Source organism: Perca fluviatilis, chromosome 12 (assembly GCF_010015445.1).
Source record: "Perca fluviatilis chromosome 12, GENO_Pfluv_1.0, whole genome shotgun sequence".
Classification (NCBI taxonomy): Eukaryota; Metazoa; Chordata; class Actinopteri; order Perciformes; family Percidae; genus Perca; species Perca fluviatilis.
This window is the reverse complement of record NC_053123.1, coordinates 4,000,446-4,011,924: the sequence shown is the minus strand read 5'-3', so window position 1 is coordinate 4,011,924 and position 11,479 is coordinate 4,000,446. Positions and strand designations below refer to the sequence as shown.

Sequence of the window (11,479 nt, the reverse complement as noted above, 5' to 3'; positions counted from 1 at the left end):
GGATTAAATACAATTTCAGTTGGACTGTTGATAAGAGCACACGGCTGTTGTTTTGCACAGTTTATGAAAACAACGGAATCTTTTTCAGTCATTTGTCTGCAGTTCATTCTGTTAAATAAATCGTATCGTGAACTTAAAGTCATGAATCGTGCTGAATCGTGAGTTGACTGTGTCATTACATCCCTGTCCAAGACACATGCAAGGATCATGTCATGCAACTGCTGAATACGGGCAACTTTTTTGGTCCAATTCAGGCACTGAGTAGCTGTATAAACATGAAGCCTTTACATGCAGCAAGCTGTTGTCATATAATAGCTTTTAGGTCAGTAGGAAGAAACCCTTATCCAGTAATGATTTAGGATTCATTTTTTTGGGATGGATTATAAACCTTTATGTTTATTTTCAGCGTCCGGCAGCCACATTGTTCACAGCCTGTTCTGTTCTGTTCTATCAGGGTTAGTGAGGGCTAATCTGGCTGTAGCCTTACTGTCGGATGAATGAACACTCACAGCTGGCGCATCAGCGGAGCAAGTCTTTACGCGCAAGGCATCATTGGCTGAGAAGCCATGCGTGTCACAGAGAAGACGGCGAACCAGTAAACAGCTTTACACGGACCAGTAAACTAGTTCCAGTCGGCCAGTTCGGTCTCTGTGATTACTCTGAACGGCCGTTTATCGACCCCCCCCTGCGGACTGACTGGCTGGCTGGCTGTTTCTTCCCCGAGCGGAGCTGTCCACGGTGCCGAAACATGAACCAAAGCGCAGGAGCAGCGCAGCACACCCGACGCTACTCCAGTGAGGACAAGGTAAGACCGGTGCTGCTTGTGCTGTCCACTACCATCGCGTACCCTGTCGACGCGATTGTGCCTAATTTTCTACCACGTAATACAAGTTCCACGAGTGGAGCCGTTTTGTCGGATTGTGGCGAAACTTTCTTCTGTTAATGAGACGCTGATCTCTTAGCCAGTGGGCGAATAAAGTTAGCGGCTGCTCGGATAAGTTGCGAGTAACACAACTAAAGCACGTGGAGGATGTTGTGTCATTTAGTGACATAAAAAAAAGAACTGCGGGTGTGAACACCTGCTGCGCTGTTGTGTTCCTGTAGCGCAGCTCGGTGTTAGATGAATGATTTAGCAGACAGGCGGGCAGGACAAACGGTGATCCCGTTGGAGGACACTCTCTCTTGAGTGCATCCCTCGATTTAATGATTTATGGGATTTCGAATACTACCGACAGATATGGAAGGGCACATATTAACATTTAATACCTGACCTTGATACTAAATGCATTCATTTCGTCTTTATTTATGTGAAACTGCTGGAAGCGACGTTCTTGCCAGACTTAACATGTTTTAATGTTGAAACTGTAAATGATTGTCCTGCTAATTAACAGTAAAATACTGACAGCAGGGTTGCTAAAGGTAGCTATATGAAACTTTTGGATGAGTGAGATTGTTTCATAACTGCAACATTCGGGCTGTGGGTGTTCACCATGTTGGTCTCAGACTCGGCAGCTGTCTCAGCTCTTTGTCAGACTTAACCATCAGCCTAAGCTGTGTCAGCATCAGGGGCGGAGCCAGATGTTGTAAACATGTGTGTGTGTGTGTGTGTGTGTGTGTGTGTGTGTGTGTGGGGGTGTCCGGGGGCATGCTCCCCCAGGGATATTCTTTCCCCCAGTTTATATGCACTATTTATTTATTTATTTTTAAGATTTTTTTTATGATATGTCCTTTAATGATAGGACAGCTCAGACATGAAAGGGGAAAGAGAGGGGGAAGACACGCAGGAAACCGTCACAGGTTTCGGATTCGAACCCTGGACCATCTGCACACACTCTGCATTGAGGAATAAACCTCTGTATATGTGCGCCTGCTCTACCAACTCTACCAACTGAGCTAAACAGCCACTATGCACAATTTTTTTAAGCCATTTGAAATGATAGAATGCTTAAAATGTGTACATCATTTGAGAAAAGCATGATAGTGACCAAGGAAAAAAAATCATCCCGTAGAGCCTATACATCCTAGCCTGACAAGCCAGAACCACATCCAGATGTTGGGTCTGGGAACTCACTATTGACAGAGCTCAATCCGAGGGGCGGGATAAAAGGTTGCCTTTCAAATTCCCTCTGCACGCAATAGGATAGCGCTACAACCAATCAGAGCAACAAAGAAGGAAGAGGAGCTAGTTGATAGACTCAACTTTTGCCGTATCCGGTCGGCAAAACTCCGAACACATCTTCCTTTTTTAAGAATGATTTCAGCGCGTTCTTTATTCTTTCCTCAAAGAAAAGCTGAACTCCAAGTCTTCCAGAAGACCGCTATTCTCAGCAGCAGCAGCAGCCATAAGCCCCGCCCACCGACTCTATACACGATGTGATTGGCCTGACCAAAATTTGGTTTTTCCAGCTCGCAAGTCAACGAAGAGGGCCTAGACCCCCCTGGCTGCAAAATAAATTTGCTGCCACTAGGGTGCGTCTAGATTTCTAGGCTATATACATCCTATTTTGTATACATTTTTTCCACTACTTCATCATTTTAAAAACATAACACAACAAATGATGATTTTCACTCCTGTAACCTTAAAATGGGCAACAATTGTCTATTTTTAAGTTACATAATATACACATGAACAGCATTTTCTTATACTACGATGGAGTAGAGTTCACAGAATGAATGGCGATATTTCCCCAGTAATAGAGCGTTTGCTCCACTGATTTGCCGTTCCAGTCATAACAACTGAGGAAAATGACAAAAAGTTGAAGTAATTTTAAAACCATAAAAGATTTGGGGCTTTTGGTCTCCGGAACCCACTTTGGGAACCACTGTGATAGCATACCAGCAACATATCATATAAGATAATATCTTTATTCCTGAAGAACATTGTTATAACCACAAAAATCTCTCATACCACTGATCAGCGGTATGAGCTTGGTATGAGCACAGATGTTGATTTGAAGACGATTTGAATGATTTAAAAATGGTCCGCCAGAGTCTGTTAGTTATACTTACCAACAGTCTGTCATACAGAAAAAAAAGACCGTAGAATGCCATGATTGACCAATCAGAATCAAATATTCAAAAAGACGTAATAAAGTGTAATAAAGATAGACATAATGTATTGCACTGTATTGTCTGTCAGAATAAGAAGAACGTGTAACACATCTTGGCGTGCCAATGTATGGGCCTTACATGCAGCAAACAATTTCCAAATTGTCCAAAAACGTCTTAAAGGTCCTATGACATGCTGCTTTTTGGATGCTTTTATATAGGCCTCAGTGGTCCCCTAATACTGTATCTGAAGTCTCTTTTATATAGACCTTAGTGGTCCCCTAATACTGTATCTGAAGTCTCTTTTATATAGACCTTAGTGGTCCCCTAATACTGTATCTGAAGTCTCTTTTATATAGACCTTAGTGGTCCCCTAATACTGTATCTGAAGTCTCTTTTATATAGACCTTAGTGGTCCCCTAATACTGTATCTGAAGTCTCTTTTATATAGGCCTTAGTGGTCCCCTAATACTGTATCTGAAGTCTCTTTCCCGAAATTCAGCCTTGGTGCAGAATTCCAGCCACTAGAGCCAGTCCCACAATGAGCTTTCCTTAGGATGTGCCATTTCTGTGTCTGTAGCTGTTGAGGAGGAGAGGGGATGAGGGGAAAGTGGAGGGTGTGGCGTTGACCAACTGTCACTTTGCTCGTTTGAAAGCCATGATGTCTCACTCTCATGGGTGGGCCAAATTCTCTGGGTGGGCAAAGCAGAGAAAGGGGAGGTAACCTTGCTCCTTATGACCTCATAAGGAGAAGATTCCAGATCGGCCCATCTGAGCTTTCATTTTCTCAAAGGCAGAGCAGGATACCCAGGGCTCGGTTTACACCTATCACCATTTCTAGCCACTGGGGGACCATAGGCAGGCTGGGGGAACTCATATTAATGTTAAAAAAAACCACATTAAGTGACATTTTCATGCCATGGGGCCTTTAAGTTTAGTGAAGGCAAGTGGTCCTGCCATATGTGACAAGTTGGGAGTTCACAATGTATTGTGGCAGTAGATGGGAAGTCAGTGAATCAATGGCATCAGCCTCCTCTGTTCTGAATATAATGGCAACGCATCTAACCCCTGCTGAGAAGTCACTCGGGATGTGTTGGACTGACAGACTAATGGACCAATCGACCGACCAACTGACATCGCTATTTCTAGAGCCCCATTAATAGTGTGAAATGATAACTTCTCTCGGAGGAACATGAATTAATTTCAATCACCTTGGCTATATGTTACACTCTGCGCGCGTCTCATTACATCGCTCATTCTGTAGCCATTAAAACCAGCTCCAGAAAATGGAAAATGAGGACAATTGTGATATTGCCCCTGTGGGCTTTGAGAGAGAAATAAATGTACATGCATTGCTGGGGGCTGTCCAGTTGTTCATTTCCATGCCTCCTCCAGTCTTTCCATTAAACTGAGGATGTGAGCGGTACAATTTGTCTTCTGAGACTAACAGTTTTTCTAATGACACATTCTGAGCAATCTGAATATAATGAACACAGTGTTAGCCCTATTCATGAGTTTCTTTCTTTTTGGTTGCCATCTGTCTGAAGCATTTTCTTTCACAATTACCCTGCACGATGCAATGTTTTCAACTGTTTTCAATATAGTAAGATAATTCCCCTTTCTGACAGGATTTTTTTCTCATGATGTGAATGCCTATAAAAAAAAAATAGCCCTTCATTTTGGAAATAATTCAGAGTTTGTGTTGTAAAATATGATATACTGCTGTACATGCAGATTGGGTTTTTTTTAAGATCATTTTTTGGGGCTTTTCCCTTTATTATTAGATAGTGACAGTGAATGGACAGGAAAGGGGGAGAGAAAGAGAGGGGATGACAAAGGGCCGCAGGTCGGATTCGAACACGGGCCGCTGCCAAGGACTCAGCCGGGAGCTAGACGCCGCCCCCGTGCTGAGTTTTAAGCCTGGAACCAAGCAAAACAGCTACAACATGAATCACAACCATACAACATTTGATTCAGCTAAAGAAAAAAGTGTTTTCAAAACCGGAAAAAGAAACGATCATAGACTTCAGTGGTAGCAGCTCGCTAGCCGTTCGCAGATTCGGTAAACATTTCCATAGTAACAGCGAGTTTCACCAATTAGAGACGTTGCTGTTAAGCTTAGGATTGTGGGTAGTGTAGTATTTCTCCATGACATACACATTTTTCCTAAAACAAGGTTGATTTCTTACAGACTTTTGGCTTCTACAGGAGCATAAATCATCATTTCACAACCTCGTAGCTCGTGGTCAGTCCATCTACTTTATTGCATTTTATGAACTTTTTGCACACTCAACACTCAAAATGTATTTTTTATTTTGTACATCTACATTAGTGTATGTCCTTTGGTTGTGGTTTTTATATAAGCCATTACAGGTTTCTACCGCGCCCTTACATGTATTTTTGTATTTCTTCAATGTAATTTGTTTTTATGTTCTGTGAAACAAATGAACTAAACTAAACTACCTTGAATGATTTAGACATTATGGCTGGTAGTCATTAGCCTGGCTCCGCCCTCCTACGTACTTCCGCTCAATTTTCATTTCCCTTCAGTACTCCGTCTGGGTTTGCCATATAGTCTTGGGTTTTCTCCGGCCAAATATTTGGCGGTCAAATCAGCGAACAGAGGGAGTGGCTGAGAACGATGACGTTGAGTACGTGCGCTAGAAAGATGCAAGTGAAGCCATTCGGTCCGTTGTGGCCGAATATCCAGAAGTTAAAGCCCGAGGAAGAACAGTCTTTGCTGAGTTGTGTTGGTGGCCATGATGTTGTGGCCCTCCACCCCACGGGGTTCGGGGAAAAGTTTGATTTTCCAGCTTGCTCCGTTAGTGGTGAAGGAGTTGGCTAAGGCTAACGCTAGCGATGCTAATGCTAAATATAAGCAGATAGTTGTTGTCGATCTCCCCTCTTGTAGCACATGCGCATGACATACAGTATGTCACGACCAAATGTTAAGATGATGAACAGTGGTATTGATTTTTTCTTCTAACTCACGGCAGGAATGTGAAAACACATATTTTCCAAACTGTCATTTACTTTAAAAAAAAAAAATGAAGACACCTGTAAAATAAATGGTAACCAGATTTTTTACAGTGCTCACAATGAAGTGACATTTTAAATATGTATTGAACACATACACTGGTTAGTTTTTATTTTTTTTCAGCAGTGAGATTGTTCATCTCCACAGAGAAGCTCAAATTAAAAGGATTTCCTCAGACCAAGACGCTAATCACCAACATGTGCATTTGTCATGAGCCAAGAAACAGACTGGTGTAGGAAGAGACATATACATTTAGTGGGTCATTGCTTTAGAAAGTGATATTCTCCCAGTGGACTATCCAATGCTCTAGCCAAGACTTACAGCGAAGAAAGAGACTAATTCGTGCCCCTGTGTACTGCTAAGCACGTGATGGTCACACAGTTGTTACTAAATGGTAGCCATTATCTTACTTTGCTTAGATTCCCCAGCAGGAATGTTGTTATCAATAGCAATATGTCACCAGGATATAAAAGCACTTTGGGGCTGGATTGCATCTGCTTGTGGGGAATCGTGCAGATAAAAGGCACATGTCGTGTGTTGCAACAGTGGGTGTTTGCCTTGTGCTCGCAGCAGAATTGGCAGGAAGGTTGGCTTGGCGCTTTTGTTGTTTTGTCACCAGTTTCTCAACACAGGGTAGGCAGTGAAGAAAAATCCAATCTCAAACACTTAAACCTTTTACACTCAGGGCCCTATTTTAACGATCTTAGCACACGGCGTGAAGCGCTTGAGGCGCAGGTGCGTTTAGGGCGTGTCCAAATCCACTTTTGCTAGTTTGCTGGCGGAGAAAAGGGTCTGTGTGCCCGGGTGCATGGTTCAAAAGGGTTTTACTTAGTGTCTTCATTAACTCATAGGTGTGTTTTGGGCATAACATGCAATAAACCAATCAGAGATCATCTCCCATTCCCTTTAAAAGCCAGGCGCGTGTGGACCTTGGAGCATTGCTATTATGATGGAGGATTTGCACCGTAATATTTTTCTTTGTAGTCTTTTGCATATTTATGTGCTGCTGCGCTTCCCTGTGTGTGTGTGTGTGTGTGTGTGTGTGTGTGTGTGTGTGTGTGTGTGTGTGTGTAACAAGCATAGTGTGTGCGCGCTATGCACGAGCCTAGGCGCATTTTACTAATGCTGCGTTATTGACACTAGACCAGCTTTCTGTTGGTCAATGGTGCGATCACTTCCCGCTGCCTCAAGATAGCAATACGCCCAGAATGCACCTGAACACCCCACATCACCCCCCCTGCCACCCCCTGTAAGACCAGCACGCCCATGGGTGCACAGATGGATGCAGGTGCATTTGCTATTTAAACGATGCGGGCGCTGGACGGGAAATTGACAACTGGGTCGGTCTGAAACTAGCAAAGACACTTGTGTCAGGCTTTGCGCTGCGCCGGGTGCAAGATAGGGCAGTCACTTCATGTATCTTAAAGTGATGGTTCGGAGTAATTTCACCCTAGGGTCCTTTGCACCATGACCTCGAGCCAAACACCCGCCACAAGCTTTTTTCACCTGGGTCGAACACTGGGAGAGTTAGCGTTATCAGCTGGATAGCATAGCGCAGGGGCTAATGGATCCACCTTTGTATCTCATAAATGACCCCACTAATAATGCCCGAAATGAAACCAAACTTCTACACTAGTAAAAATAGGTTATGTACTCATAAAACGATGGATTGGAAAGTTTGGAAGTACACCAGAATCTTATGTAAAAATAACACTTGCCTGCTGGCTTCTGCTCGCTGCTGCTGCTGCTACCTGCAGTAAGACAAGTGCTTAGGGCCATCTACAAATTACTACACCGAAAAGAGATACAACAAAAATATTTATTAATTTAATGATTAAATAAGGTAATGTCTCCAAACTTACCTCAATTATAACTTGTCTCCTGCTAGTTATACTATAGCACTTACAAAAAAAAAAAATTAAATTAATAAATATTTTTGTTGTATCTCTTTTCGGTGTTGTAATTTGTAGACATCCCTAAGCACTCTTACTGCTCTGTAGCAGCAGCAGCAACAACAGGCCAACAGGTGAGTGTTATTTACATAAACTTCTGGTGTACTTACAAACTTTCCAATCCATCGTTTTATGAGTACATAACCTATTTGTAAGTTTGGTATCATTTCGGGCATTATTAGTGGGGTCACTTACGAGATAGAAACCTGGATCCATTATATATCCAGCTGATAACGCTAACTCTCCCAATGTTCGACCCAGATGAAAAAAGCTTCTGGGGGGTTGTTTGGCTCGAGGTCGTGGTGTAAAGGACCCTAGGGTGAAATTACTCCCAACCATCACTTTAAGAGGATAGGCTAGCTATCAGATCGTAAAAAAGCCAAACATTCAAAAACATTCAGGACGGACTGAAATTAGATTTTTCAAACCTCTTCCCGAGGTGGTTAGGTTACTTAGATAATCGTAACACCTCCCGACGTTAACATCAGTAAGTGGTCTGTGGAAGTAGCCTCTACAGGGTCTGTTCCTGTGATAATGGCAGCTGGAATTACACTGAAATCAGCCATTGTTCTCCCTGTCTGATTAAAGCGACAGCAAAAAGGGGCTCCAGGGGCAACACCAAGGATTATACAGAAGGTGCACTGAGCTCTTGCAGCCTTTTTCTGATCCCCTGATCAGTTCAATCACTGAATGCTTTGTGTGGGCGAGGGAGCGGCGTGAGTGAGTGCCAGTCACTATCCATCCACGCATCCGCTCCGTGAACCATTTTCTTTATTTTCTAAGCCGAATAGATGGCTCTCTTGGTTTTTAGAAAAACCTGGCTTAAGACCCATCCGTGATCGATCTTTTGAGTACGCAGCACCGAGGCTGTGGAATACTCTGCCTCCACCCTTACCGTCTGCTGTTTCTGTGGACTCTTTTAAAAATGCGTTAAAAACCTACCTTTTTTTACCAGGCTTTTGGTTGACCTGTCTGCACTTTATTCTTCATGTATTACTTTGTGATTTTAATTGGGTATCGTGTTTTAATATGTATGTTTTATGTTAAGCGCTTTGTGATTTGTATCTGTGAATAGCGCTCTATAAATACATTTTACTTACTTACTATACTTACATATTCTTCTTTTTTACCAAACAGCTGCAGGTGCATTACTGGACTGGAGCGGTGCCGACATTGATTTGCATGTAGCCTGGAAAAACCAAGAGAGATGGTTATCAGATTAATGATCTAGCCAACAGAGATGCATATACAGTATATATTTCTTAAATGTCATCTGATTTTGATCTGGATATGACAATTTTTTTTTAATAACCTTTGAATCTCTTCAACATTTTTTGTCCATCCATACAGCCTTTTTTCTTGACGTTAAATAGTTATATGTATGTGTTATTTGTTTCTGAATTTATTGTTTGTTTATTTCATAATAATGTCCAATATGTTTATGTATGCACCAACAACCGAGGCAAATTCCTCGTAAGTGCTACTCAGCTGGCAATAAATCCATTTCTGATTCTAACAAGTTTAAATGCGGCCTCAGATTAAGGAAGTGTCAGACCCTACATGAAAAAACACTGCCTTCACCTTCATTTTAATACAACCTGTCCGGTGGCAAAGTGGGGGTGGAAAAAAGTTGAATCTGACTTTGGACTGCAACACAAGATCATTTTGGCAAGGCACTGTGGTGGCCAATCAAATAAGTGCAAGTTTACTCCCAGTAGATTACCCTGTAACATGAACAGGAGATTTTGTGAACGGTGATACATTTTCAGATTTTCCAAATCTTGTCTCACATTATATCACTGTGCAGTGTTTTGGCGTCTGATCAGCCTTTAAAGTCATGGCGCCTTTGCTCAAAGGATTGTAGACCATGTCTCACCACTACGTGAAGCAACAATCCTCCCACCCTGGGTTGTTTTACCACAGGGCTGATTTTGGTCTGAGTGCCCACTCAAGAAAAAAAAACAGAGCTTGTGCATTGCAACCCTAGTTATGTGAGCACCGGCGGCTTAAGCCATCTTCCATCCAAAGCATTGCATTAAAGTTGGCTCCGCCTGTGCTCTTGGTAGAGTAAGAGCAGACAACAAGGTGCTGTGAGCATCTCAAGGTAGGTGTTTATTCAAGATGGCATGCCAAAACATGCGCATGGCACAATTCTGTATCCCTATGTATTCCTGAATAGACGTTTCTAGATACAAATGGCGAGATCAGTCCCATCCAGTGAGCAAAAAGATTGCTTGGATGATGAGGGTAACAAGGGTAACAACGCTGTCTTCAGGGACAGCCCAGTGCGTAAGTAAGGGGAAATCCCCTCGGCACATTAGGGCTCACCAGAGAGAGACCCAGGCACCATGGGGAGCTCCCACTTACAGATGGGCAAACAGTTGGGCTCTTGTCGCTTCACTCCCTGCAGTGTTTCAGGAGAATGTGACTGAACAAGAACCTTTCACCAAAAGCAACATATGGAATTTAAAAAAAGGTAGGGGCGCTCAGACACTCAATCAACTGGGAAACCACTTGCACCTTTATTAATGTTGCTTTACCGGCATGCAAAAACCCACAGATGCATCTTGCAAGCATGACTAGGCATTGTGGAAAACATATGACATCGCTAATTAGAAAAAATAACACAACAGCGACTTGTAAAATAGCTCCTGGAACATGTTGACCATTAGTGACATTATGAGACTATTTGAGGGTGGAACTAAAATCTTTTTTTTTAAGATAATTTTTGGGGCATTTTAGGCTTTTATTTGACAGGACATGAAAGGGGAGAGAGATGGGGAATGACATGCAGCAAAGGGCCGAGGTCGGAGTCGAACCCTGCACCGTTGTGTCGAGGGCTAAACCTCTATATTTGTGTGCCCACTCTACCAACTGAGCGCACGTGGGGGGGTGGAACTAAAATCTAAGCAGACTGGGAACTTTCTGGATTTTTTTCTACAGTATATAACTGGGAACAAAGTAAGACTAAAACGGAAGCGCTTTCACTGCTGAACCTTGAGAGACAGCAAAGGACTATAATTTTTCAACTGCTTGATAGTGTTTGACAAGTGGCGTTGTTTCTTCATTTTAAATATATGCATGGTTGTAGTCAGATGTCAAAAAGTCCACAACAGGATTTGAATTGCTATTGAAAGACTTGGGAGACGCACTGCTTACAGACAGCAGGATGAATCCAGCTGTCAGCTTTTTGTACCGCGTTGGCTGTCTTCCACATGATGAAGCCATGAGAAAAATCCTTGAAATTGGTTCAACTCTTACCTAACCACTGCCAGCTGTATCATTGCTTTGTTGTATATAAGCTTCTTAGATTTCATGGGGCAAGTGTAATTGGAATACAAAGAAGAAAGACAGGATAAGAGTGCGGTTCTTGTCATCAGACGAATCTGAACACAGTGACTAACTCATTTTTGTCTTTGCCTTTACCCAAGAAGCATTAAGA

The 11,479-nt window shown here is 42.6% G+C and overlaps 1 protein-coding gene across 1 annotated transcript in view; it reads left to right on the top strand.

Moving 5' to 3' along the window:
• The first annotated feature begins 446 nt into the window (after window positions 1-446).
• LOC120570296 (inactive dipeptidyl peptidase 10-like) overlaps window positions 447-11,479 on the top strand; it is a 154,201-nt gene continuing 143,168 nt past the window's right edge. Inside the window, exon 1 of the mRNA XM_039818563.1 lies at window positions 447-805. Coding sequence (XP_039674497.1) covers window positions 494-805 — 312 coding nt within the window. The 5' untranslated portion in view covers window positions 447-493. The remainder of the gene's footprint in view (window positions 806-11,479) is intronic.